At 57.4% G+C, this 27,182-nt stretch overlaps 3 protein-coding genes, 1 long non-coding RNA gene and 1 other non-coding gene across 16 annotated transcripts; 3 read left to right on the forward strand and 2 right to left on the reverse strand.

Moving 5' to 3' along the window:
- Window positions 1-3,252: 3,252 nt before the first annotated feature.
- On the reverse strand, window positions 3,253-6,432 carry MRPL55 (mitochondrial ribosomal protein L55). 2 transcript variants are annotated; one of them, XM_037040078.1, is made up of 4 exons: window positions 6,332-6,432; window positions 5,508-5,595; window positions 3,715-3,916; window positions 3,253-3,484 (listed from the first exon to the last, which is right to left on the reverse strand). In XM_037040078.1, exons 2-4 carry the CDS (start codon window positions 5,555-5,557, stop codon window positions 3,335-3,337), a joined length of 402 nt encoding a protein of 133 aa, XP_036895973.1. In that variant the 5' UTR covers window positions 5,558-5,595; window positions 6,332-6,432; the 3' UTR covers window positions 3,253-3,334. The 2 variants fall into 2 exon arrangements, with proteins under 2 accessions (XP_036895973.1, XP_036895974.1); XM_037040079.1 differs by having other exon boundaries at window positions 5,508-5,598.
- Window positions 6,433-6,515: 83 nt separating this feature from the next.
- On the forward strand, window positions 6,516-14,742 carry GUK1 (guanylate kinase 1). Of its 10 annotated transcripts, none has more exons than XM_037040071.1 (8): window positions 6,516-6,634; window positions 11,998-12,111; window positions 12,373-12,414; window positions 13,007-13,103; window positions 13,862-14,000; window positions 14,085-14,169; window positions 14,324-14,409; window positions 14,508-14,742. In XM_037040071.1, exons 1-8 carry the CDS (start codon window positions 6,574-6,576, stop codon window positions 14,541-14,543), a joined length of 660 nt encoding a protein of 219 aa, XP_036895966.1. In that variant the 5' UTR covers window positions 6,516-6,573; the 3' UTR covers window positions 14,544-14,742. The 10 variants fall into 10 exon arrangements, with proteins under 10 accessions (XP_036895966.1, XP_036895972.1, XP_036895971.1 ...); XM_037040076.1 differs by lacking the exon at window positions 6,516-6,634 and adding an exon at window positions 6,818-6,837; XM_037040073.1 differs by lacking the exon at window positions 6,516-6,634 and adding an exon at window positions 6,905-7,316 and having other exon boundaries at window positions 13,026-13,103.
- Window positions 14,743-14,847: 105 nt separating this feature from the next.
- Window positions 14,848-23,876, forward strand: GJC2 (gap junction protein gamma 2). Of its 2 annotated transcripts, none has more exons than XM_037040067.1 (2): window positions 14,848-15,923; window positions 21,578-23,876. In XM_037040067.1, the coding sequence occupies exon 2, from the start codon at window positions 21,597-21,599 to the stop codon at window positions 22,884-22,886; it is 1,290 nt and encodes a 429-aa protein (XP_036895962.1). In that variant the 5' UTR covers window positions 14,848-15,923; window positions 21,578-21,596; the 3' UTR covers window positions 22,887-23,876. The 2 variants fall into 2 exon arrangements, with proteins under 2 accessions (XP_036895962.1, XP_036895961.1); XM_037040066.1 differs by lacking the exon at window positions 14,848-15,923 and adding an exon at window positions 20,590-20,668.
- Window positions 18,985-22,371, reverse strand: LOC118982925 (uncharacterized). The gene is made up of 2 exons (XR_005065616.1): window positions 22,287-22,371; window positions 18,985-21,760 (listed from the first exon to the last, which is right to left on the reverse strand). It is a non-coding gene; the product is annotated as an uncharacterized LOC118982925 (long non-coding RNA).
- A 2,102-nt stretch (window positions 23,877-25,978) lies between the features above and the next one.
- LOC118982927 (U6 spliceosomal RNA) lies at window positions 25,979-26,085 on the forward strand. Its single transcript, XR_005065618.1, has one exon. It is a non-coding gene; the product is annotated as a U6 spliceosomal RNA (small nuclear RNA).
- Window positions 26,086-27,182: the final 1,097 nt, after the last annotated feature.

Below are 27,182 nucleotides of genomic sequence, written 5' to 3' on the forward strand. Positions count from 1 at the left end.
TCCTTTTCTCCTCTTGTGCTTATTTTTCCTGCTCTTGTGACTCTCGAGGCTGAGAGTTGGGGATACACAGTGCCAGGGTTTAACCACAATAGCCACTGGCCGGACATGGCTGTTTCACCAAGTGAAGTTCCTTGGTACCACACATGGCCTGCAACTGGCATGGTAGGTGGCTCAGATAGGGGCCTTCCCACGTAGGCAGAAAAATTCATGGGACTTTCTCAAGGCCTCTTCCAGGGGCCCCTAGAGCAGTAGAGGGGAGGGCACCTCACACATGTGGCCCCATGCACCTGGCAACTTACATCATGGGGCCGCCTGGCAACCTAGGGAGGCTCCCAAGAAGAAAAAGGTCAACCAGCTCTTACCCACCCCGCACCGCCCCACCCCCACCCCACCCCTTGCCCCTGGTCTTGTTTGCTGCTTCCAGGCGCAAAGGCACCTGGCCAATTGCTCTTCGCTCAGTGCTGTCAAGGGAGCCACTTGGGACACACGTGCACGGTACCCCCGACTGTGGAGAACCAGCTCCGGGTTCTTGGGCCAGGAAGCTGGGAGAGCCTCCAAGGGGAGATGGCTTGTTCAGTGTCCTTAACACAGAGAAACCCAGGCCGCCCCCCTCCCCCCATGAGGCCCCGGGACGTTCTCCCTTTGCTCCATAGTGCATGTCCCCAGCTGAGCTGGTCTTGCCCGCTACTGCATGCCACCTGGGCTGGAGCCGACCGTCGAGTGGGAATGCCTGCCACCTCCGTATCCCCTGGTCCTGACGCTTCCGTGTCGTGCGCTGCTACGTCTTGCCTGTGTCAACCCTGTGTTGCTTTGCGCGCCTGTGCATGCACCACTCCTTCCGCGTCCCGGTCCCTCTTGGCTCTGGTTTTAGACCCACGCTGGAGCACTTCCCCTCCCTAAGCCACTCCAGAAAGGGCAGAAGCTGGACCCGAGGGCCCAGCTAGCATGACAACCATTATTAGAAATCACATTGTGTGGTGACACGGGGATCCAGCGGTGCCCGAAAGTCACCGTTCCCCATGTACTCTGCGAGAGCCCGCAGACAGACACTTCTGAGGAACTGGTGGAGTCTCCTGCGGCACTGAGGTTCTTGCTGTCACATCTGTAGCTGGGGGCAGCAATAGTGCTGGGACCTTCTTGGTGATGGGATGTGAGGGGCATGGACGCCCACGCCACCGTGCGTAGTCCAGTGGTCGCGGCAACGCAGGTAAGAACGTCTGCCCACGTACTGGCTGAGGCCCCGCACAGGCACTCGGCATTCACTGCTGATGGCTCCGCGTACTCGTTGTCAGAGAAGTGCTCCCTGTCTGAGACCCGACTCGGTAACGTGGTCCAATGAATGCAGGACCCACTCCATGCGACTGCAGACCTAGGACTTGCAACAGGGTGCCCACCCTGTGTTGTCATTGATGTGGATTCTTTTACAGAATGCTGCCCTAGCACGTATCCCAGTTAAGTGGCCTGTAGGTACTCAGTGGGGAGGGCAATGAAGAGGCCTCTACCTGCTCTCCTGACTCGCCTCCACTGATTCCCTCACTAGCCCTTTTGGAGGCTTCCACAGTGGGAGTCAGCAGGGTTTGAGCCCCAACCACTCACTGTCAAGTTTGAGCCTCGGTTCCCACACATGGGAGCTTTAGGTCTGCTACACCCACTCAGGGGCCTTCAGCATGTGTACAAGTCCAAAGCCACAGGTGCGCCTCTCTGGAGGATCACAGTTTTGGTAGTGGAAAGCTTCTCATGGTAGGATGCATGGGTCCAGGGGGGCATGAAGGAAGCACTGGGGAACAGCAGAGACAGCTCAGCCTACTACCCCATACTCCTATCACTACCTGGGAAGGCCCAACTATAGTCTGGACACTGGCGGGTAATCAGTGTTAATGGCATTTTAGGGTGAGGTGACAGGAGAAGGGTACAGAAGCATGGGAGGGGGCAATAAGAAGGGCCCCCACCTTTATAAAATGCAGACAGGACTCTGCTTGGCCACTCTCAGGCTGCCCAGATCTCTCCAACTAGATCTTGGGCCTCTATGTCTATCTGTATGCCATCAGTTCTAGGAAAAAGTTCCACCCTCCATATCTAGATGGACTCCTCATACCCCAAAGTTTGATAGCCTGCCTGCCTTCAGAAGCAATCACATTAGGTGGATTTGGCCAGACACCTCCTCTATCCAGTACTCTTACTATTTCCCATCTCTGACGCCACCCTGCTCCTGGTACAAACCCCCTTTTCCATGCAGTACTCAATCTCTTCCACTTAGTGCACCCACCTCCACAACCCTACCTTGAGTAAGGTCTGCCTTGCTGTCTTCAACAGGTGTCATGAGTAACTTGGCCCTGAACAGTGAGTGCAGACACTGTTGTGCAGTGTCCCCGGAGATGAGTGGTAAGCAGTGAACTGGGACAGCAGCTGGAGGGATGAGGGATCCAAGGATCCAACTGCCCAGGTGGGAATGTCCCTGAATAGGCCAGAAGGCCAGCAGGCTCTGGAAGGCAGTTGTCAAAGTAGCTTCACATGGCCAGTTGCATGCTCAGCAGACCAAAGAGGACTGCAAGCTAGGAGTCCAAGGTGGGTGTTCAGCCCGGCATCCCTCCCTGTGAGCTGCCATCAGAGGTAGCGTCATGTCCCACAGGCTTCTGCCTCCCTAGTGGTGCCTGGAACATCCTTCACACAACCTGTGTGTATGGCAATGTTCTAACATAGGCCCTCAGGTTATGAGGAAGAGCCTGACAGTTAGGGTCCCGGGATCAATCCACAGCTCAGGACAAGATGCAGCCCCAGGTTGGGCTAGGTCAGCTGCTTGTGTGAAGGTTGGTGATTACTCCCTCAGGTCTTGCAGAATGTCCATCTTGTCCAGGTGAAACCTACCCCTTGGCCAGAAGGTGGCAGCCCATTATAGCATATAGCTAAGATCTGAGGAGTTAGCAATGGGGCTGCTCCCCTTGTTCCATGTCAGGAAGCACCTTCTCACTGCCTAAGGGCAGAGCTGGGGGACCCCCGGAGAGGGGCAGAGCAGGCCAGCTTCAGGCTAGGTGCCAGCATCCTTGGATCCCACCTACACCCCATGCCTTATGCTGGCTGGGGGGGACTTCAACCCAGATTGGCTGTGCAGCAGCAGGTGCCTCCTGCAGTGACAGTTCATGTGCCCCCTGAGCCTCCTCCTAAAACCACAGCTTGACCCAACTATAAGCCCTCCAGTGGGCTCAGTCTCAGAGAGACCCCTCCAGCACATGTTTGATAAAGAAAGACAAGGCAGATTTAGTCCTGATGCTCAATTTAAAGATGAATGCCCCTCCCTCTCTACAGCCTCCTGGGCCAGGACAGCTTGTGGGCATGGTCACTTTTTGGTCCAAAACTGCTTGTACCGCTCCAAGTCAAAGTCATCAAGGAGCTCTGGCTCCTTCTCCTTCCCTCGGAGCTGGGCCTCACGTTTGTGGAACCGTGCCCGCCTCTCCTCTGGGGACAGAGCATCCAGGTCCATGGGCATCTGTGGAGGGAGGGTATGCACTTGGTCAGCAAAAGGGACAAGGATGTCCTCCCGACCTCCACCTCTCTCCCTCTTCATAGAAATTTCTTCTTGTTTACCCGGGATGTTTTGTTTGTTTGTTTTCACACAACCCACTGCTGCTGTCTGATCTGGGTAGGTAGAGTTCCATGCCTTGCCCACCCTCCCCTCCTTGCCTAGCCCAGACCCACACTCCAGGGAGGGCAGCTTACCACCAGCATTCTTCTGGGCTCCCGGTAGCGGATGTGGATGGTGGAGCCATCCTGCTTGACCAAGAGCACGGGGTAGAGGCGTGCATAGGCCTGTCTGTGCACACGAGTGAGCGAAGCTCTGCTGCTGTCAGCCTGATGGGAGGACATGTGCAGGCAGCGGCCCACAGGGGCAGTCCCCATCACCACCTGCTGCCGCAGCAATCTGCAAATACACATGCTAGTCAGCGGCAGGTGCTGAGACCAGAGTGCCTGCCAAGACCAGGTCAACCAGCTCCAGTGGGTGCCCACAGCAACCCCCTAGGCCTGGGATGTGGTCAGAGCAGCTCGTACACCACGTATGGGAAGAGGCCGAGGGGGGTGAGAATACGAGGCTTTCAGACTGCTAAGGACAGATGGCTTAGGATAGCACTCTCTAGGAGTCTGGAGTCCTGAACATAAGCTCTAGAGCTGGAAGTGGCCTCTTAACAGGAACATAGACCTGATGTTGTGCACTGAATGTTTATGTCCCCAAATCCACACGTTGAAGCACTAACCCCCAATAAAAAGGCATTATGAGCAGGGCCTTTGGGAGGTGATCAGGGTTACATGAGATCAGGAAGGTGGGGCCCCTGCATTGGGAATGGTCCCTTATAAGAGACAGACACTTGCTCTCTCTCTCTGCCCTGTGAGGACGTGGAGAAGGTGGCCATCTATGAACCAGGAAGAGGAACAACTCCAGGATTGCGGGGAACAAAGTACCCAGTCTGGCATTCTGTTGGGACAATCTGAGCACGCTTGACCTGTGGAGCCCACTCGGTTCCGGACATGGCAGACACTCGAGACCTCCTATACAGGGCAGAGCATGTGCTCCAAGGTGACAGGGTACTGCAAGTTCCCACTCTGCCTCACCCCTGTCTCACCCAATTGGGGCCTTGCCTTGTAACCTCCAAATTCCCTCCATCCTGGCTCTCATGCAACTTTGGATTCAGACCCACCCCATGCACTTTGCAGCTGACACCCAGGGCTGTGGGCCCATCTCCTCTGCTAGGCTCTGATGGCCTGGTCACAGGAACCACAGGTTATTTACTGTTAGGTCCCAGACCCCCCAGCTGAGCCAGTCCCTGCCTTCGGAAGTGAAGGACAGAAGAAAGGAGATGGTGGGCAGCTCCAGCACCAGAGAAGCCTGCAGTCAGCAACAGGAGCCCGGGGCACAGCCACTTGTGAGAACCTGACATCAGTGGGTTGAGGAAGCTTCTAGGTGGTGATGGAGTCAACCCTTGAAGAGAACATGGGTACTCTCCCACTGGGAACAGCATCAGTTCCCATATGAACCTCTCCCAGTATATGGGCCCTCCAGGGAACGGTGTAGTCAGAGTCCCTTTCCCGTGTTCACACCAACTCAGACTTCAAGTGCCACCTCTGTTTCCCCACATTCCACAGGAACAAGACACCTGCCCTTGTTTCTTCCTCTGGCAACACTAACCATTCTGTGCTTCCCATTTGGGGGAGGCAGTGGGGCAAAGGGAACAAATAGGCAGTTCCAGTGGGAACAGCAGGAATGCTATGGCACTCTCCAGGGCTAGGCTGCAGGCTCTGATACGGGAGCGACTCCCATCACTGCTTGTTTGGTGCTAATAAGTCCCCGTTCCCCCTGTTCCCCCTCAATACCCTGTCAAAGCCTCTGTACTTTTATGTATTATCCAGATAAACCCACTGGCTGGGGAGGCATCCCTAAGAGCACAGCCTGAGGCTCCAGAGTTGACCTTCCTTTGGGTGGCCCTGTGACCCCAAGGGGCCTGGAAGCTTGTGCTTACCCAAGCATGCTGCCTGCAACTGCCATTCCTCCCGAGCGACACTGTGGCATGTGCAGGCTGAGGGTCAGTTACTGGCCCTGTGTGTCACCTGCTGAGCAAGAAAAGTCGTCTTAACAGGCAGGCTTTTCCACATAACTGGTCCTTGCCAGGCCTAGCCAGGAAGAAAGCCACAGAACCAGTCACGTCTCCAAGCAGGCATGTTATTCCCAGGTTAATGGCAGTCTCAGTAAGTTATCAAGCTCTCGGCTCAGACCTGGCATCAGAACCACCTGCCGAAGGTCTGTGAACAGCAGATGCCCAGGTCCTACTCCCAAATATCCCGACTGTCAGTATGGGCAGGATCTAGGCCCCTTTGGGTGAGTTACAAGAAGCTACTCTGAGCGCGGAGGGCAACATGAACGGAGGCTGCTTCACACCATGCTGGCCACGATCATTTAGTTCTCACAGAGTCCAGCGAGGTAAGGATCCCTGTGGCACGTGGAGGCAGCTGAAGCCCAGGGTCAGTCTTAGTATGCCAGGACTCGCAGGGAAGCGTCTGCAACCGTGCTGCGACAAACCGGAAACTTCAAAGCCAAATGCCTGAGGTGTCGGTATTCCAACCCCCCGGAACAGAAACTAGCCCTCCGGGTAGAGGCAGGTTCGCCTCGGTGTCCCCTGCCTGTCAGGGCAGGGCATCTGCAGGACTCCCTCCGCCTTAGGAGGCCACCCGGCCGCAAAGGGAAACGCTGTGAGGTTCCGAACGGATGCCCGCGGAGGCAGAACCCTCCCTCCCTTGGGGAAGCACGCCCGGCCCACACAACGCGGCTCCAACTTGCCACACTCACTGAGGTCGGGACAGCCACGGGCCAGGCTCCCTGGGAATGGCGGTGCAGCACCCCGTCCTCGTGAGGCCGAACCCTAGCGGCGAGGCCGCAGGCCCTTTAAGCGCGTTCTGTCGCGCGGCGCTTACGCAAAGCCGTGAGGGGCGGTGCCGGACCGGGACGGTGCTTACGTCAGCCCTCCGGACGGAAGTGAGCTGGGACGGTGCTGCGGCTTAACTCTCGGAGAGCGGTGGCTGTGGCCTCTTATGTTGCGGCGCCCACTGGCGGGGCTGGCGGCGGCCGCCCTGTGCCGCGCCCCGTCGGACGGTGAGTGTCATTCCTGGGCGCCGCCGCGGCCCTGCGTATCCGAGGTGTTCGCGTTCAGCGATTCCCGTGCGCCCGGGGTGCCACTCTCGCGGAGTCCTCGTGGGGCCGACCCCGCAGCCCTTAGGGGTTTCCAGGGCTGACTTGTCTCAGAGGCCACCCGGCCGCAGAGGGAAGAGCGGGCAGAGCGGGGGGCGCGAAGACTGGTTAGTGCGGCTCTTCGCGGAGGTGCATTGACTCCACTTACAGGGTCGCCCTCGTTCTTAGGTTGTGTCTTCTCTGTGTCTGTGGATGTTGAAGTGGCTTTCGGTGGCCGTTTTTCTTACTCGGGCACATTAAAAGTCGGTTTCTCTGTGCTGGTTCTCAAAACGTAGGTGGGAATTCTGGCGCGGAAAGTGCCAGCTTGTAAAACCCCTGCAGCCTGCGGACTCGCTCTGGAGACGGAGGGGAAGCAGCCTGACCCCCTCCCCGAGGTGGGCCGCCGCAGAGGTGAAAACCCTGCGTGCCGAAGGCCGCGATGGTCTTTCAACCGGGATTTCCCACAGCCCGTGCCCGCTTGTGGGCCCAGGACGACCGGACTGCCGCTGCCGGGCCCTGAAGCAGATGTTTGGGACAAGCTCGCCTGACTTGGGGGTGTGATGATTTGCTGTTCAGCTTCCCTCGGGCCCAGAGCCCTCAAGTCTAGGTTAATGGGTCCACCCCTCTCCTATTCTTTGGGGAACAGAGAAGGAACGAGCCTAGTCCATCCAGGGGCTGGTTTGGGTAGGAGCAGCGAGGCGTGGCACCTCACCTGGCACTGTTGTCTTTTACTGGAGAAGAGAGGCACTGTAAGCAGCTGTTGCAGCCAGCCAGTGTGGGATGAGGCCCACGGGGACAGGAAGAGGGGAACCAAGACTTGCCTTTTCTGACCAGCCTCTTGTGAGTTTCCTAGGCAGCATGACTGTCCAAATGTGGGCTTCTCTGGAGTTTCCTATCACTCTTAGACCTTCCAGCACGTGACCTTCCAGACTCTTAGACCTTCCTTAAACCCTGACTTTCTGTGACCGATGCAGGAAAACCTTCCTCTTCCCCCCAGGAGGGATCAGGGACAGGTGGGGTTTCCTGTGTTGCCCCTGAGGAGCTTAATTTCCTGCCAGATGAGTCCCCACTCTATTCCTGCTCAGAGAATGCCACAGGACTGCCTGCAACACCCAGTTCACTTATATCCCAGTTGGGGCCACACCTGTGACAGGTACAGTGTGCCTGGGCTTTGTTTGGATACTGGGTTTAGACCTGGACCTTGATCTTTGCCTGGGATGGGTGATATCAGCAATTTCCTTGAGTAGAAGATTCTGGGAGTTATAATGGTATGCTCGCTACTTTTCTATTCTGCCACACCAAAATTGGGTGGTTTTTTTTTTCTCCTAAACTGTAAAGTTCTGTCTTTTGTGGCATATTCTGCATAGCTGGAAAAACACATTCAGCTGATCTGAGGAGGAGCAGAAATGAAGGGGGTATGTGGTGATGTGGGTGGGGACGGAAAGAGGTGCCTCCAATGTACCTGGAAGGTGGGTGAGTAATGCAAGTGAGGCACTGGGAGCACTGGAATGGAGGCAGGCACTTCTGTAGTTGGCTCCAAGTCCCTGCTTTGTGGGCTGAGCCTCAGTCTCCCAGCTCCCTGCTGACTCTGCATGTGCTGGGCCTTAGTCTTCCTGGTTTTGTCTCCCCTGGTTCCTGTTGACTTTGCATTTGTGGGTCCTGATTTCTTCTCTGTAAGGGTGAGGCTAATTCTCTGTAGGGCCTGTGCCCCTCCTGCTTCATAGCTCGCTTGCCAGGGACCTTTCTCCTCTTCTGCTTCTTCTGCCCTCTGCCCATGGTGCAGAATTAGGATTTGGTACAAGCCTGAATCCAGGCCTTCCCCTGTATAGAAAGAGATCCAGACATGTCATGCAGCACCAAGACAGGCCTGGGGTCCTGCGCAGTGTGGCTCTTGCTCATGCTTTTGAGGGGCTAGCCTAAGTGGGTTTTTCAAGACTACCTGGCCAGGATGTGTCACTAAGTTCTGCCCCACAGGGTCTGTTTGGGAGGGATGGGGCATCACCTGCTGTCCTGAGCTAAATTTCCCATCTTGTGGCTTACAAGATGGCTGGCAGGACTTGACTTTTCCTCTCCATGTTCTCAGATCTCAGAAGTCACACCTTATCTTGGGTGTGTTGTGGAGGAATAGGAGGGAGATGGGGTGGTGCAGGATGAAAGTGGAAAGAGGAGGTTCCTTCTAATGCTCTGCAAAAAGGCTGCCTGGCTGCTTTGGGTGCTCTTTGGGCAGGGTTCCAGCGGAGAGCATTCTGGAATGTATGAGCTTGCATCCCAAGTTTTCGTTGCAGTACTGTGAGCTTTCCTATTTCTCGCCGTGCTGCTAAGGTTCAGGACTGTGGGATAGTGAAGGAGTGGAGAACACAGAATGCCCTCAGTTGGTCCTGCAGGCACTAGGGCCAAAGTCAGTCTCTGAGTACCTGATTGTTGAGGCCTCAAGGCCTAAGTGCCATCCCACTCCAGGTGTGCTGTGGAAGGTGGCCTCAGTGAGTGCTCTGTTGTGTGGTGACTGGACAGAGCCCTGTCTCCCACAACTCCCTAGGCACTTCTGCAGGGCCAGGCCATTCCTATGTGGCCCTTGTGCTCTGGGAACCATCCTCCAGGCGGGACTCAGTTCTGTGGACAGCACAGGGTGAGACTTGGCACACGTGCCCTTAGCCAGGCTGAGCAGGCTGGACCTCTCTGTCATGAGTGTCCAGAGTGGGGCAGGTGATGGCTGCCCTGGGGGGCCTGGAGCTTGAGTTTGATATCGGGGGAGGCTCATCAGGAGGACACCCTGTGTAGAGGGGCTGGGGGGGTGATGATTCATAGCCTGGCAGGGAGTGAGCTTTACAGCTGCTAGCTAATCCTGTGCAGATGCACTCCCTGTTCACCAGGCCCGGTGCAGGTAAGTAGTGGGCCTCGTGGGGAGCTCCTCCTGGGCTGGGGTGTGACTTGGTGGGACAGGGTCCCCTGCCCCAATCCCAGCACAGTATGGAGGGCCCAGGATAGAAACCAGCGTTTGGATGTAAGGTGACAAGCAGGACCTGTGCCACATGCCCTGTGAGGGTGTCAGCTCTTGAACTTGGTGTGTGGTGTTTGGTCCTGACAGAAGACTGATCCCTGCAGAGTGGCCCACTTCAGGTGTCAGAGCTCAGAGCCCGGAGGTGTGGCCTGAAAAGAAGTGTGGCCTGATTGGAAGGCATGTTGGAGAGGGAGCACTGGGTCCTGTTGGGCAGGTTACAGTTGGAGGCTGGGGGTGCCTACCTGTGGCAGGTGCATGACAGACAGCAGAGCATCCCTGAGGGACTTCTGTGCAAGAAGGCAGGTGAGCCGCTCTCCCTTCTCAGCGCCTCTAGCACCCTGGAGGGCACCTTCTAATATCTCTGGGAAGCCGGTAGCAGAGCCTTTGGGCCCTCCCGTCCCTGGAGGTGGATACCCCAAGATGGGTGCTGGGTCTGAGTACCCACTGGGTTGAGGGTTTGCCACCATGATCAAGGCTTGGGCAGGCCTTCTGGGCCATCAGTATGGCCATGATACTTTGTGTCTTCTTGGGGCTGCTCCTGCTGTGGAAGAACTCATGTGCCTGTGGTGCCTAACACACCATCAGGTCCAGGAGAAAGAGGCCAGTGCATGGCTACAGCTGCCCGGCCTGAGAGGCAGAGACTCAGTACTGACCAGAGGCTAGGCAGTGATGGGGCTGGACCCTAGCCTCCTCAGCCTCTCTTGGGACCTGGTGGCCCCCAGCCTCTCCTCTGCCCTGATGGGTCCCTCCCTCCACTGCCTTTCCTGGTCACTTATTGCCTAGGAAATGAGGACACACCCGGAGGAGTAGGCTGGACTGCCCCTGCGACATTCTTTCTGCAGAGGATGGAGCTTTGTGAAGGGTGCCAGTGAGGGAGAGGCAGGACCTCTTGTGTCCAGGCCTCTGGGGAGGGATGGAGTTGCACTCTGCTAGTGGGCAGTTACCTTGGGCTTAGAGCCATGTGCATGCATGTGTATATGGAATGTGGGTGTATATGTGGCACATGCATTTGGGTGGGAAAGCTGGGATGCCAGAGAGTAGTTGAGAGTCCACTGGGATGATCTCTACATAGAAGCAAGGCATTTTTGTAATGGAAACTCACAGGAGTCCCAGGAGCTAAGAGTTGGTCACTCAGAGATGACACTTGAGTGTCGATGGGTTCCTGTGCATCCCTCCTCCTTTGTGTTTCCCAGCTTCTTCTACAGGGAGCACGTGGGTGGTGTGATAGGCCCAGAATAGCAGTGCTTTTGTGAGATTACCTAGTTAGCCTACTTTGGGGATTAGGAAGCAGTGTCCGCTAGGGGCCCTGTTAGAGATAGGCAGCAGGGCGTCCCTAAACCAAGCAGCCTGTCCCTCCTGGTTCTCACTGTCAGTGTGCTGGCCACTGAATTGCACCTTGGGGGCCTCCACACCTTACCAGGGGGTCCCCAGATGGCCTACAGAGCCAGGCTTGCATAGGGAGCTGCTTGAACTCCCCCATGCCCATTGGAGATTTCCCTCGGAGGCCTGCACCTGGACCCAGCCTTCCTGCCATCAGGAAAGTGGCTGGGCACGCAGGCTGCTTTTGAGGGGCCAGGGACAGCCCTCTCTTCCCCAAGGCCCCAAGTGGGCAGGACTGACTGCCCTGGGAGGAGTTTAGTGCTTAGAGGCCTGAGCAGGCTGGGATTACACCTGCCTCCCAGCTCATCCTGAATAGCCCCGGCTGACTGAGGGGGCTGAACCCCACCCAGGAGGTAGGTCCTGTCCTGGGGAGGGGGCTGGGGGTGTCAGACAGGCACAGAGCTGGCTGGCATGTCATCTATATGACACCCCAAACCCCCCTCCCTCACCTGTTCTCACCTATGACAGGTGTCTGAGCCCTGTACCTTGGACTGGAAGGCTGCCCTCCCATTGGCTTCCCAGCACCTACAGGGGTATGGTCAGGAAGCTGTGGTCCCTCCCTCAGTCCCTCACTTCCTAATAGAAGTTCTCAGAGCAGGGATTGGGTTCCACTGACCTTGATTTCGCCCACCTCTGGGGTATGGTGCCAGAAGATGCAGGGTTGGGGAACCACATGTGCCCCTCCCAGGAGCAGAGGCCCAGACACCATGGGTGGGGTTGGAGTGCACAGCTGGGAGGCCATGTGTCTGTGGTGCCAGGGAGTCCACCCCTTGGGGAGGTGCAGCTGGGCTTTGGTATGGCCCTCAGCTCTGTTCGATTCCTGGTGAGAGTTTGGGGGGTATGCAACTGCAGCCACCCCACCTACACGGGTCCCACAGGCCTGCTGATCTCTGCTCCCACTCGCCCATAGGGATGTCAGGACCAAGGCCTGTTGTCCTGAGTGGACCTTCTGGGGCTGGGAAGAGCACCCTGCTCAAGAGACTTCTTCAAGAGCATGGCAGCATCTTCGGGTTCAGCGTGTCCCGTGAGGTCCTAGGGATCTGGGGGGCCCTGGTGACCCCCACTGGAGCCCAACACCCCTACATACATAGGGACATTCCCATGCTGCTAAACCCCCCAGGAACCCTCCCTCACACATGAGACATGCCCATACTGCTGACCCCCCTACCCCACCACAGTCTGAGCTGGGTTCTTCGGGAAGGCCCTGGGGATGGGATGTGTGGGCTCTGGATGGCCCAGATGGGTCCCAGTGAGCTCTAGATGGATCACAGGTGCTTGTTCGTAGACACCACGAGGAACCCGAGGCCTGGAGAAGAGAATGGCAAAGGTGAGCTGGCCCTGCACTTGCCCTCCAGCGCAAGTCTGGAGCCATCCCACACCCCCCAACTGTCAGGGTGATGCATGAGGTCTCAATCTCCCCATCCGATTGGGACTGTCCTCCAGGGTGGGTGGGTAAGCAGGCCTCCTTAGGTAATGGGCGTCAGATCTCATGCAGACACCACATACCCACGTGAGAGGCTGGCGGGGGGCCAGGTAGCTGTGGGGCCCTGCTCCTAGCGTGTGCACTGCACTGTCTGGCCATGTGGCTAGGGGCAGAGCCATGCACACGACTTAGGGCTCTCTGATATCACAAGCATCTTTTGTAACCTTAGGGTGTTTGTAGTATCTTGAGGCAGAGCATTGAGGTCCCCCCAACCACCACACTGAAGCCAGCAGTCTCCAGGCCCCCTTCATTGAGGACAGTGTGAGAAGTGGTATCTGTCCACTCCTCAGACATCTCCCTGCCCAGAGCTGAACAATTCTGTGGATTAACAGACGGGCAGACAGGCCCAGGACAGAAGCTGGTTGTGCCCATGTGGGATTGTCTGGGCCCTCATGGCCTGCCTGCGGACAGCTTCAACAGCTCCTGCCCTTTACAGATTACTACTTTGTGTCCAGGGAGGTGATGCAGCGGGACATTGCCGCCGGGGACTTCATTGAGCACGCTGAGTTTTCGGGGAACCTTTATGGGACTAGGTGTGCCACACTCCCTTCCTCTAAACCCCCAGGGACCTAGACTGGGCAGCCCACGCAAGGGCTTCTCTCTACCGGCTGTCAGGGTGAGGGGCCCAGCCCTTCCAGGGGCCAAGAGTCTGGGTTTTCCAGGCTGCTTCCTCGTGGCCCCATCTGAGCTCACCTGGCCAGGTTGCTATGGGCATTGGGGGCCACGTGCTGGGCCAGTGTGCAGTGAAGACTCAGAGGGCCTGGGTCTCAGTGGTCTGCAGGCTGTACTTTTCTACCCCTTCCCTTCAAGTAGTAGAGCAGCCTAGAAAGGTCCCAGGCCAGTAAAAGCTGCCCACCCCCACCCCTTACACACCCAGAGCAGTGTCATTACACAGGTGGACCCAGGCTTGCTCTGTGCAGCCTGTACCTCATGCTCTACCCCAGGTGCAGCTAGCAAGGACAGTGAGCCCTGGAGGGGGTTGCTGGGGCTGCTCTTACCCTTAGATGGTGGGTACCCAGGAGCCCTGAGCCCACTGGTGACAGCCAGGACCGTCTCCTGCCCCTCCCCACTGCTGCCCCCAGCCTAGCAGAGGGCCCAGCATGCAAGGGTTACTGAGGGAGTGCTTCCAGAAGGGGTAGCAGAAGTCAGAGTGGGCCCCTGCAGGCTCCCACCCAGGCCCAGAGTTGGGGACCTGGGGAGGCAGGACCCCAGCAGGTGGCAGTGGAGGTGGTGGGGGTGCTAGGGCCCAGGAGCCCTAGCTGAGTGCTGCCCTCCCTCCCCGCTTCCCTAGCAAAGCGGCTGTGCGAGTGGTACAGGCCATGAACCGAATCTGTGTGCTGGATGTGGACCTCCAGGGTGTTCGGAACATAAAGAAGACTGACCTGAAGCCCATCTACATCTTCGTGCAGCCACCCTCACTGGAAGTCCTGGTGGGGGTGGGGATCCAAGCAGGGGAGGGGTGGAGGAGGCTCCAGGGCTGCCCTGCAGGCTCTGATCCTCTTTGGGCACCTCAGGAGCAGAGGTTGCGGCAACGGAACACGGAGACAGAAGAGAGCCTGGCCAAGCGGCTGGCCGCTGCCCGGGCAGACATGGAAAGCAGTGAGTGTCGGTTTGGCTGGTGCCCAACCCTCCCCCATAGCAGCTGAGTCACCTTCCAGAGGTGGGAAGGCAGAGGCAGGAGCTGTCACCTACAGCTCCCCAACCCTCACTGAGCTTCCACTGGCCTTACGGGGATCCCCTGTCCTCACCCCAGGCAAGGAGCCCGGCCTGTTTGACCTGATCATTGTCAACGACAGCCTGGACAAGGCCTACTGGACCCTGAAGGAAGCACTCTCAGAGGTGGGCTCCGACAGGGGGCGGGGCTGCATCTCTGTGCAGAAAAGGGCATGGGACAGGGGATGGGGTTCAGGGCAAACCCCTCTTCCTCTCTCCTGCAGGAAATCAAGAAGGCCCAAGGGACTGGCTGCTCTTGAGGATGACAACAGCTATGTCCTCCCTGGACAGGACCCTGCACACACTCTGGTGGCCAGGGGGGTCCCTGGCAAGATGACTCAGCCTGCCTCTCTCGCCTTGCTCCCCATGCCTATTTCTGAGTGCCCCTGATGAGTCCCACTCTCCTGTGGGAGTTGGGCTGGTGTCCTAATAAAGAGCTGCTAGTGAAAGTGGCCTTGAGCCCATGGATTGCCGCCCTTGCCCTGTGTTTTTCATGCTGTGCTGCCACTCCTGATGGCCACCTCCTACATCACCAGTCCCAGAAGGGCTGCTTGCTCCAGGTCCCCCATGTCTGCTACTCTGGGATGTTGGCCAGAGGGGCTGCTCCCCAACAGCACACGACTCCCCAGGCTCCCTGTGTGCCCAGGTTCCACAGCTCAGAGACCAAAAGGGAAGCCCTCCCAGCTCCGAGTCTAGGAGACAAACAGGAGCTGTTCTCAGAGTGGGGGGTCTCTGGAGGCTGGGCTGCTTCCTGCCCTGAGGCACAGGTGGGAGCAGGGGGGTGGGGCTGCCAGGAGCATATACCTCTCCCACTAATTCCTCAAGGCTCCGTGAGGCTGGCTGGAGAAGGCCTTGGGGGCTCATCCTGCCCCCACCAGCCCCAAGCCAGGTGAGGAGTGGCGAGGGACAGATGCTGTTGACTTGGAAGGGGGGGCTGAGACTACAGGAGCTGGGCCCTGGTGCCTGGGAGGCCTGCATGTGCCATATGCTCCCTTGGCCTTAATCACAGCCCACTGAGCCCAGCTGGCCAGGCGGTCTGGGTGAGGTCAGTTCTGGAGACCTGAGGGCTTTTGTTGGGGCTCCAGGCTCCCTGGAGGCTGAGAAGACACCTCCCTTGCCACGAGTCTCGGGCTAGAGCAGCTGTGGTGCCCTGGGGTATGGTGGTCTGTGCGCCATGCTCTTGGGGTGAGACCAAGACAGTGGACACAGGCTCAAGAGGAAGCAGGGAACCCAGGCAGAAGTAGTTGGGGAGGCTGGCGTTGTCCTTACACCCAGATAAACAAAGGAGGCTTGGTGGGAGTTAGGTCTGGGCACAGGACAGCTAGTAAAGGGGCACTGCTGGGCAGGCCCCAGGGCAGGTGAGGCAAAGCCAGCTACCTCGAAACCCACTGTGCAGCTTGGAGGAGGCCCCTTCCTTCTCTTGGCCCTGTACAACTCCAGGGACAATCGGGGATTCAGACCCTGGGCCTTGAGGGGAACAATGGGGCCCTTGAAGGCCCTCCCCCTGCATTGTGCTTGGTGGTGAGAGGTGGCCCTGGGTCGGGTACGGAACTGCCGGGTGCACACCCTTGAAAGCCAGTGTCTGACCAGCCAGCAGGTGGAAGGGCTCACAGAGACTTACATTTTCTGACTTGAAAAAGGTAGGATGCTGTCAAGGGGACCAGGTGTGGGGTGCCCTATGGGGCTGAGCAGTGTCACTCTCCCCTCTGGGCTTGGTCTCAGGCTGGTCTGGCCTCTCTGGAAATGGCTGTCCCTGGAAGATGACAGCCATTTCGTCCTGGCCAGGTATCTCATTCTAGGGGGTCTGTCTCAAACCCACTGCTTGTCAATAGGTCCTGACCAGCAGGGTCTTCTGGGATCACAAGATCCAAGAGTTGGGGGCAGCAGAGCTGTGGGAGCTGGGGCCCCTTGGGCTGTGCAGGACTGGCCAGCCCACATTAGTCAGGCAGCTGCCATGTGTCCAGAGGGTGGGGCCTTAGGCTCTTCAAACCTGGGGGAAATCTGGGAGCCTCACCCAATACAAGGGCTGTCAAGCCAGGAGAGGTGCTCTTCTCTGCCCTTCACACTGCTCCTAACCTAGCTTCAACCAGCCAGTGCTCGGCCTGGGACTTCCTTCTTTTAGTTTTAATGGGTCACAGGTCTTTAGGTCTGGGCCTCACAGGTCAGCAGAGAGCAGAACAGACCCAGGAGGGGCCCCTAGTGTGCCCCAGACATGGTGAGTGAGTCGACTGGGTTGCCAGGGGAAGGAAGGTGAGTGGGAGTGGGCAGAGGGCTTGGCAAGGGGCAGTGGCTGGTCCAGGAGCGGTCGGGGCTGCTGCACAGGGCAGAGCACCTCCCCTGTCTGCCCGGGGCCTGTGGTGTGCCGGGCCATGGTGGATGGAGCAGGTGGGTGTGGCGGGGTGTGGGGTACAGAGAGGTGAGCATGCTCCATTTCGCTGAGAAAGGTGGCAGCATGCTGGCTGCATTGGCTTCACCCAGAGCAGTTTGGGAAGAGGGGTAGGTGTGGAGAGCATGGGCACCCTGCAGGGCTAGGTGGTGGGCCCTGTACCCTACCCTGAGCCAGCAGTGCCTGAGAAGATCGAGAATCCATAGGCCCAGCAACTGGAGCTGTCCAGGCTGTGCCCCCGTGGCTCTCCCTGGGCCCACCCTCACCCCTTCAGGCGGAACTCCCCGCACTTCCCAGTCCCAGCTGCAGTGGAGAGGGGCCCCAGAGTCCTCAATATGTTCTCTGCCCCTTTGGGGTCCCTCGCAGCCCAGCTACTGTCACCTTACATCCCTGGGAGGGAACAGGGTCTTGAGGCCTTAGTTGTACTCACCTTTCCCTCAGCTCAGATGTCCCTTCACCCCCCTGCATCTGCTGAGCACATGGTGGGGGCACCTCCCCATCCTAGTGTGGAAGGAGCTTCCCAGAAGGGGATGTGAATGTGAGTCCAGACACCAAAGAGGCTGGCCCTGTGGGCCTTACGCAGATGAGGGCTTTGATGGAGAGCCCGGGCTGCTTTGGGGTGGGGTGGCAGCTGTTGTACACACAGGAGCTGCAATGCCTTTGTGGCAGACAGTCCCCAGGCCTGGAGTTTGGGTCCTGAGTGGCCAGGGAGCCTAGTTAAAATACAACTAGGACCTCCAGGACAGGAGTCAAGTGTCCCAGGGAGGGACCTGGCAAGACAGAACCCCATGGAATTACTACAGAGGTGAGGGGAGGCCCAGGACAAATGCCAAGGTCTGGTTGGGAGGTGGGCAGGCAGCACCAAGCCTGCTGAGGCCTGTGCCCCCCAGGGCCCCTAAGCAGATGTATGGGTGGGGGAAGGATCTGGGCTCCTGCTAAGGCTTCAGCCTCCCAGGACAAAGCCACTTTGAGGTACTCATGGGTGTTCACCTGTGGGTGAAGGCTATCAGTGCCAGGTACACGCAGGGTCTCTGAATCCTCAGGGAGGGGGAAAGCTGCCTGAGACTGCTCTTTCCAGACCCCAGAGGCTCCCAGCACAGGGCCCCTGGTGCATGGAGAACACTGGGGCTCTGCCTGCAGTGCCCCCCACTGCAGAAGTCCCACCCACCCCGGCCCTCACATGCTAGGAGGAAGTTTGGCCAGAGATGGGAAGGAAACTGCTAGCCAGGCTGTGACCTGCTGCACTGCTGGATGGCGCTGGGTTGTCCCTGGCTCCCAACCCTGCAGGACCTTTGCTCAGACCTGGGTGTGGGGGCACTTGAGGCAGGAGAGCCCAGCTGCCAACCCGGAGAGACCACTCCCCTGGGTCTGCACTGGAGTGGCAAGCTGGCTCTTCCCAGGACAGGTCATCCTGATGCCCACTGAGGCCATTGGGCATCTTCCTCCAGGCTCTTGGTGGGTGTGACTGGCTGTCACGGGGAGCCTCAGGGGCACCCAGGTCCCCCCCACCCAGACCTCATCCAGGATCCCTGGGCAGCCCTTACCTACACTTGATCTGGTACTTTGCTGTGGGTGGGGTTCCCTGTGGATGAAGGTTCCTGCAAACCCCCCAGGGCCTGGATTCGCGAAAGGCCAATAAACCATTGCCACCTCCAGGCCTACTAAGCCCTGGTGGTAGTACCACCCAGCAGCCTCAACAGCCCCTGCAGCCCAGCACAGGCCACCAGGCAGTCCCTACTCCAACCTTGCAGCTTCCACAGAGACACACATATGGGGTAGAGAGAGATGGGGCAGGGACTATTGCAATTGAGGTTCTTATTTTACAACACTGGCTTACAGAGAAGTTGCAGAATCTGGGAGTTCTCACATCCCCCCCATTTCCCGTGGCTCATCAGTCAATGCTGCCAGCTCCACAGCCCACGCTTCCCTCCAACGCCTGAGTTTCCCTATGACCTTTGCTGCCCCAGATTCCCCATGAGACATGTGGTCCTCACTTCCCCCCCAGGGTCCCGCCCCTGAGGCCCCAAGTAGCATGCACATCTTGGGTCACTGGGACCCTTGGAGTCCTGTGAGAGACATCCTTGGCTGTCCTGGTGGTCAGGTGTGTTGTCGGAGCCCCTCCTGGGACTTGTCTTCTGGTGGCCTGGACTGAGGTCTGGGGGTGGAGGGTGGTGCATGGCAGCAGGGGCAGGACCCTGCTCTCAGCCTGGCACACCGGAGGGTTCCACTGTCCCCTCCTGGTGAACACTCTGGGCAGCCCCCTCTGAGGAATGGGGAGCTGGTCTTTCCTCCTGGAACAGGGGCTTCAAAAACTATTTAGAATATCCTTCTCCTCATTTCGTTATTTAGTCAATCATTTGTATCAGTGGGGCTTATTTCATTTCTTGGTAATAATCTACTATAATCTCATCTATATGCTACCTGAGTCACTCTATCCCCCAAACTGACCCAGCTTCAGACTCACGTGGGAGCTCCTTCCTTGAGTTCCTGCGTTGCTTTGCCCTGCCTGCCCACCCCCACCACAGTGTGTGGGGAGGAGGCTCATGCTAGCACTTCTTTCTCTGGCACCACTGGGTGCTCCAGGTGCATTTCCTGAGGTGCTGGGACTGGTTCTCTGGATCAGTGTGCCAGCTCAGTGGCAGCACCAGCTGACAGTGAAGTTGTTAGGTTCCCTGTGCGTGTCACTGGGACCAGGGCAGGAGTCTCCCAGGCCAAAGTGGAGCAGTGTGCCAGCCCCTGACTGTGGGATGACTGCACCTTGACTTGCATGTGAGACACAGGCCCTGCACACACACGGATGAGCACATGGAGGTGCACTTGGTCTGAAGAGCCAGAGCTTCTGCCCCTGCCTGAAGGCTGTCTGAGCTCCTCCATAGTGTGGAGGGGACAGAGACAGGAGGGTCACTCCTTCCCCTCTCCTGCTGCCCAGGATGGCTTCTCTGCTGACTCTAGCCCACCAGTCTGGGGCTTCTCCTCTTGTCGTCTCTGTGGCCCTGAGTTGACCTGCATAAGCCCCTCAAGGCAGAGCACCCTCTCTCATCCCCAGGGTAGGGTCTGACCACGCTGAGCTAGATCTGGTCTCAAGAGCCCCCTGCCACATCTCATGGGGGGGGGGGCGGGGGGGCGAGCACTGCCACCACAGGAATTGCTGAGCATGGCACAAAAGCTTTCCCCGGAGAACCAGTTAATACTGACACCCAAAACACAAGTCAGGTCTGCCTGCACCCTGAGAAATGTATTGGGAGGAGAGGAGTAGGGGCTACTCTACCAGACACTTTCTGGGTTCCTGTGGGGGTGGTGGAGGCCTCAGCCTCCTGCCATGTGTCAAGTCCTGGAGGAGAGTGGGTGTTGGCACTGAGGGAGAGCAGCGGGCCTCAGGCCTGAGGGGTCCTCCATGAACCTTGCCTGAGACTGAGCGAGGGAGGTGATCCTGGGAGGGAGGTGATCCCGGAGGGCAGGCCTGAGCTAGTCTGTACCTATGCATGTGTGCACGAGTGCATGTGCACGTGAGTGTACATGTCTGTCAGAGCATGCACATATCTAGAAGTGTGCACACACTTGCGTACATGTATCTGTAAGTTCATTGTACACCTATATGCACACATCTGAGTGTTTGCATGTACGTGAGGGAACTGCATGTGAACATGTGTTTGTGTGCACATGAGTGTGCACATGTCTGAGTGGGTGTACACCTGTAAATATGTGAGTGAACATGAGTGTGCATCTGTGTTTGCATTGCATGTGTAGTTCTGAGATGGGCTGTGTACTCAGATGTGAGGAAGTGGGGTCACTTCCCCAGGAACCCTGAATACCTCCTCTTCCTCCCCACCTACTGCCCAGGGGAGAGGCCCAGCTGCATAAAAAGGGCCCATAGCCCCACCAGTCTCTGCTTCTCCATCCCACACCTGCCCACACTGCCTCCCAGGCCTGTTCCAGGAGGGAGGGAGCCAGACTCATCGGGCACCCAGGGATCTCTTTTCCCAAACCATCTAAGAGGAGGTACTGGCCTTGGCTATGGAGTAGGGAAGGTGGGTGTTGGGAGGCACAGCCCTGGAAACCCGGGGCTGGGGCTGTTTGGCTCTGCCCAAAGAGCCCCTTCTCTTGGGCACAAGCCCACTCAGGTCAGCTGGTCTTGGATGTGGTGAGTAGCCCATGACTGTCTCTGAGTGTCACAGGTGTGCCTCACTGGACATGGTTCTATCCTGGACAGATGCCTGGCCTCACCCAACCCCCAGCTGGGACTGCAGAAGACTGGAGGGAGCCCATGAAAGGGAGGGCATGAAGGGGTGTGCAGGTTGTGGAGTGGGGGGTCTGGGCTTGGTTAAGCACTGGGGGCTGGGCAAGCTGCAGCCCTTCCCCCATGCTGGAAACAGGACTCCATGAGGCCTGGGGGCTATGGGGGGTTGGGACTGAGGGTACATGTGGCTGGTCTCTAATTTCCTGTTGATCCCACAAAGTTGGCTCACCCAGTTGGTTCCCTGTGCCTCTCAGGGCCTAGGGTGGGGTCTCCGGAGGTGGAGGATGGTTAAGGCTTGGGGGTTAGGGGAGGATAGGAGGGGCAGGCTCTGAGGACCTAGAGTTGGGCCTGAGGGCTGCAGGGGTGAGTAGTCAGCTGGAGCAGGGCAGCTGTTGCCTGTGTGGGGTCTGTCCTTTGCCTACCCAGGCCCCACTCTCCAAGTATGCACCTCACTGCAGGGTTAGGACTCCTGCCCCAGCGTTCCACCTGCCCCTGGGCGGAGCTGTATTCCTGCATTGTCCCACATTCCCGCTCCCCACCCTCCTGCTCCTCTGTGTCTCTGACCCAGGGCTGAACTTTGCTCTTTGTCCTCAGGCCCAACCAACCCCCACTCCTACACCCCCCTCACCCTCCTCCTCCCCACCCGGGTTGAGTTCTACTGTGGCCCACAGGTTCCTGCTCCCCACCCCTATGACCAACATGAGCTGGAGCTTCCTGACGCGGTTGCTGGAGGAGATCCACCACCACTCCACATTCGTGGGCAAGGTGTGGCTCACGGTGCTGGTGATCTTCCGTATTGTGCTCACTGCTGTAGGAGGCGAGTCCATCTACTCGGATGAGCAGACCAAGTTCACCTGTAACACAAGGCAGCCAGGCTGCGACAATGTCTGCTACGACGCCTTCGCACCCCTGTCCCACGTACGTTTCTGGGTCTTCCAGATCGTGGTCATCTCCACGCCCTCCGTCATGTACCTTGGATACGCCGTGCACCGCCTAGCCCGTGCCGCACAACTCGAGCGCCGCCGTGCTCCCCGCTGCAGCCCGGGGCCCCGTGCACCCCCTGAGCACCTGCCACTACCCGCGCCCTCCCACCCGAGCTGGTCCCAGCCCATGGACCTGGGCGAAGAAGAACCCATGCTGGGCCTGGGGGAGGAAGATGAGGTGCGGGGGGCAGCAGAGGGCCTGGGAGAGGAGAACGAGGTGGAGAATGAGAGCGCTGCCAAGGGTACCAGTGGGGACGCCAAGGCGGCAGGGACCTCGGGCCCCAACGGGCCGCACGATGGGCGGCGGCGCATCCAGCGCGAAGGCCTGATGCGCGTGTACGTGGCCCAGCTGGTGGCGCGGGCCGCGTTCGAGGTGGCCTTTCTGGTGGGCCAGTACCTTCTGTACGGCTTTGAGGTGCCGCCCTTCTTCCCATGCAGCCGGCGACCCTGCCCGCACGTGGTCGACTGCTTCGTGTCGCGGCCCACGGAGAAGACGGTCTTCCTGCTGGTCATGTACGTGGTCAGCTGCCTCTGCCTGCTGCTCAACCTCTGCGAGATGGCGCACCTGGGCCTAGGCAGCGCGCAGGACGCTGTGCGAGCCCGTCGGCCCCCGGTCGCCGCCGCTCCCAGCCCAGCACAGCGCCCGCTGCCCTGTCCACTGCCTGCTGCGCCCGCTGGTTTGGCCTGCCCACCGGACTACAGCTTCGTGGTGCGTTCCGCAGAGCGCGCACACGCCCGCGACCCAGATCTGGCCAGCTTGGCGCTGCGAGCCCTGCGGGACCGGCAGGCACTCAGGGACTGTAACCGCCCACCCTCCTCCGGCCTCCCTGCGCCTGCCCCGGGGCCCCCGAGGGCCAGCGCATCCGCATCTGGGTCAGGCAGTGCTACGTCCGGGGGCACGGGCGGGGGCCAGGGCCCGCTGGGGGCCAAACCCAGGGCGAACTCAGAGAAGGGCAGTGCCAGCAGCAGGGAGGGGAAGACCACCGTGTGGATCTGAGGACCCTCCCCCAATGCTTTCACTTTTCCCTCCGGCCAGGCACCAGTGGGGACTTGGGGATAAGGCTGGGGGCTGGACGCACTGGAAGCAGAGGCACCTCTTTCTCCCCTTCCTCCTCCTCCTCTCTTACTTCTCCTCCTGGGTTGGCAGTCCTCCTCGGGAGGGGCGGGAAGGGGAAGGGCACCACTGCTGGGTATCACTGCTCCTTCCCACGTAAGCCCCTCTGTCCTGGATAAGAGGGGAGGACGGGCCTGGCAACCATAAAGGGTCTCCTAACCGCCCCATCCCCGACCCCCACCACGGGTGAGCTGGACTGTGGCTAGGGTACTGCCCCACCCCCCACCCAAATCCAAAGGCACCTTGAACTGCTCCGGAATGGGTGCCCAGTCCTTCCCTGGGAGCTTCCCTGGGATGGGGACAGAGCCTCAGGACAAGGGCTCTGGACAGATTGCCAGGCCTCTTTGCTCCCCTGCAGCAGCCTAAGTGTGATGCGCAGGGGTGCCTGGTTGGGTACTGGAAGTATAGTTGCTGTCCCTACCCCCTGCAGCAGCCAATGGGGCTGCTTTACCAGCACCCTGGCCCCCAGCCTATGTGCTGCTTCCTGCAGAGCCAGAAGCAATTCTCAGTCTTCTTCCTACCTAAGGGAAACTGAGGCAGCCCTGGCCTGTACCTCCTTCTGTCTGGGTCCTCTGGGCCCCAGTGAATGAGTTGCTTGTTCTCCTCTTTAGAGAGAATGTGGGTCAGGCCTGCATCCTGCCTGGGGTCCCTGCCCAGATATTTAGGCTGAGGTCCTGGAAGGCTGGGGTGGACGTGGCCTCTCACATACCTTTGAGCTTTGTAGCTGCCTGGCTGTGGCTTTTCCTCTGGGACAGACTTGAAGTTTTGCAAAGATGTCAGTCTACCTTGCTGCTGGGACCAATAGAGTGGTGGCCAGGGGTGTGGTTTTGGGGTGCTGGGGAAGGGGCTCTGGGGCTCCTAATTCAGACACAGCCTCCCCTACAAAGAGTATAAAATAAAGAACTAACTTTGTTTACAACCATGTGTGTGTGTGTGATGTGCATGTTTAAGTATGTGCGTGTGACACATGTGCACATGTGCTATGTACAAGCATGTGCATGTATTTGTGTAGTGTGGCATTACTGGTCTCCAGGTACATAGCTAAGCTCCAGGCTCGCCCAGAGAGCAGCTCCTCAGAGATGCTTGTGTGCAGCTCTGTGCCAGGCCTCTGAGCTTGCAGACAGTAAGAACAAGAGCAGGCCAGGCCCTAATATTTAGAGCCAAGGTCAGCCTGAGGCCCAGGGGACAGAGGGGCACTGCTATCTCAGGCCCCAGCATGATCTGGATGGCAGCCAGATTGGTAGAGCCATCATTGGTGGCTTGGTGAGGGGCAGATGTGGGCAAGAGAAGCAGGGAGGACAGAATAGGGGGTAGAAGAGGGAGGGGCTTAGATTTCAGGGACCTCAGGTGCCTCGCAGCCTCCCTCACACCTAGGGAAGATCCTGACAATCTCTCCTGGCTGCAACCCCCTCTTTGCTGTCCTAGGGCCAAGCCCCATGTCAGGACTGAACCCCAGCCCTAGCCTCAGCCCGCCTCTGGTCAGATGTAAACTGCAAGCTGAATTCCTCCTGCCTGGGATCAGACTGGCTGAGCCCTTAGGTGAGCCCCTCCCTAGGCAAGCCCTGACCCCAGGGGAACCCCACCCATAGGAGAGCTGCACTTTCTGGGGAGACCTACCCCACAGGAGACCCACTCCCAGGATAGCCATGCCTCAGGAAGTCCTGGATGGCGATGCCAGTCTGGATCCAGAGCAGGAGTACACAGCTCACCTCTCCAAAAGACGAAGGTCCATGAAACCAGCAGTCCTGGACTTGGGGCTGTGCTGCCAGCCATGTCGTCACCACGGAGGCTGGGCCCCTGGAGTGTGGGCTGTGCTGTCTAGCCATACCTGGCTCCCATGGGTGTGGAGGGGCACAGCAAGTGGCAGAGCTGGTAGTGATGGACACCTGCAAAGAATGCACTTTGTCCAGCGCCCCTCCATGCTCCAAGGTCAGCTCCTGCATCTGGCTGTCCTCTTGGTAGGGGCCCTGGAGAGACTCAGGACCTTAGGGAGATGGGTGGGCATCTGGGTGGAGAACAGTGGGACTTGGGGCACATAACAGCCATAGCAGCTGGAGAGGGCCAGCAAGAAAGGCAGGAGTCCACACCCAAGCAGGGCCAGGAGACTGGCTTGTACCCTGAAGGTGGGTTTCCCACATCTGATGGTGAAAGGTTCCACAAGGAGTGGGAGGGGTGGGAAGTGGGTCGTGGGACTCCCAGCATGGGTCAGAAAGTGAGCCATGAAGTCCAGCAGATGAGAGAGGTGTGGGCAGATTTGTGCTTGCGGAAAAACATTCTGGAGTCAAACAGTCAAACAGACATTGATCTCACAACTGCATAAGCCAATTCCTAGTAATAAATCTTCCTCTATGTATAAGAAGTTGGTTTTGTTTCTCCAGAATTGGTTAAATGGCATCCCAGCTGAGAGGGAAGCTACAAATGGAGGCTCTGTTCTGGAAGATGTCTCTGTCAGCTCAGGCTGCATAATAGATACCACAGGCTGGGGGCTGAAAGTCTAGGACCTAGGTGGGGGCAGGGCTGGTTCTCCTGCAGCCTCTCTCCTTGGTGTGTGGATGGCTGTCTCCTCCCTGTGCCCTCACATGGTTGTCTCTCTGCGTGCGTCTGTGTCCTGATGTCCTCTTATAAGGACACTAGTCATATAAGATGAGGGCCCAGCATGTGGCCTCATTTCACTTTAGCTACCTCTTTAAATGTTCCTTCTCTAAATGTAGCCCCATCTGAGTCCTGGGCATTAGGGCCTGCCCTGAGGAACCTGCCCAACTGCACCTGCAGTCAGCATGGGAGAAGGTGCAGACCTGCTGTCTCGGGAACTCAGGTGCCTGCTTGCACCACCTGAGGCCTATCAGTTCTGTGAGCTTTGGATGCTGGTGTCTTAGATTCTGTTGTCACTGGCTGCCCCAGCCCTGGGAAGCCAACCTCTGTGTCATCCACAGTCTCATGTCTAAGACCATCAACCATCAAGATGGTTGATGCTGGTGCTCGCTTCGACAGCACATATACTAAAATTGGAACGATACAGAGAAGATTTGCATGGCCCCTGTGCAAGGATAACATGCAAATTCGTGAAGCGTTCCATATTTTTATATCAGACAAAATAGACTTCAAAAAAGGGGCCATAAAGAGAGACCCAGAAGGTCACTTCATAATACTCAAGGGAAGAATCCACCAAGAAGACATTAACATCATAAATATATATGCACCCAACATAGGAGCACCCAAATATATAAGAAAAATCCTAGAAGACTTCAAGAAAGATATTGACAGCAACACAATTATAGTAGGGGATTTTAACACCCCACTGTCAAAAATGGACAGATCTTCCAAACAAAATATCAACAAAGATATAGCTGCACTAAACAACACCCTAGATGAAATGGACTTGACTGATATATATAGAGCGCTTCATCCCAAAGAAGCTAAATACACATTCTTTTCAAATGCACATGGAACATTTTCAAAGATAGACCACATGATAGGACACAAAATGAGCCTCAACAAATTCAAGAAAATTGAAATCATACCAAGCATTTTCTCTGACCACAAGGGACTGAAATTAGAAACCAACCCCAAAGGAAAAAACCCAAAACACCCAAAATCATGGAGACTGAATGGTATGCTATTAAACAACGAATGGGTCAAGATTGAAATTAGGGAAGAAATCAAAAAGTTTCTGGAAACAAATGAAAATGAACTCACAACAACCCAAAACTTATGGGACACGGCCAAGGCAGTCCTGAGAGGGAAGTTCATAGCAATACAGGCTTACCTAAAGAAAATAGAAACATTTCAAACAAACAACCTAACCCGACGCCTGCAAGAACTCGAAGAACAACAACAAAGACAGCCCAGAGCAAGTACAAGGAAGGAAATAACCAAGATCAGAGCAGAATTAAATGACATAGAGACCAAAAGCACAATTATAAGGATCAATGAATCCAAGAGTTGGTTTTTTGAAAAGATAAACAAAATAGACAAGCCTTTAAGTAGGCTCATTAAGAAAAGAAGAGAGAGGACACAAATAAACACAATCAGAAATGAAAGAGGAGAGATTACAACTGATACCACAGAAATAGAAGGGATTGTAAGGAATTACTATGAAGAACTGTATGCCAAGAAATTTGAAAACCTAGGTGAAATGGACAAATTTCTAGAAAAATATAATCTTCCAAAACTCAATGA

Source organism: Sturnira hondurensis, unplaced genomic scaffold, assembly GCF_014824575.4.
Source record: "Sturnira hondurensis isolate 20B ecotype Veracruz unplaced genomic scaffold, ASM1482457v3 Scaffold0002582, whole genome shotgun sequence".
NCBI lineage: Eukaryota > Metazoa > Chordata > Mammalia > Chiroptera > Phyllostomidae > Sturnira > Sturnira hondurensis.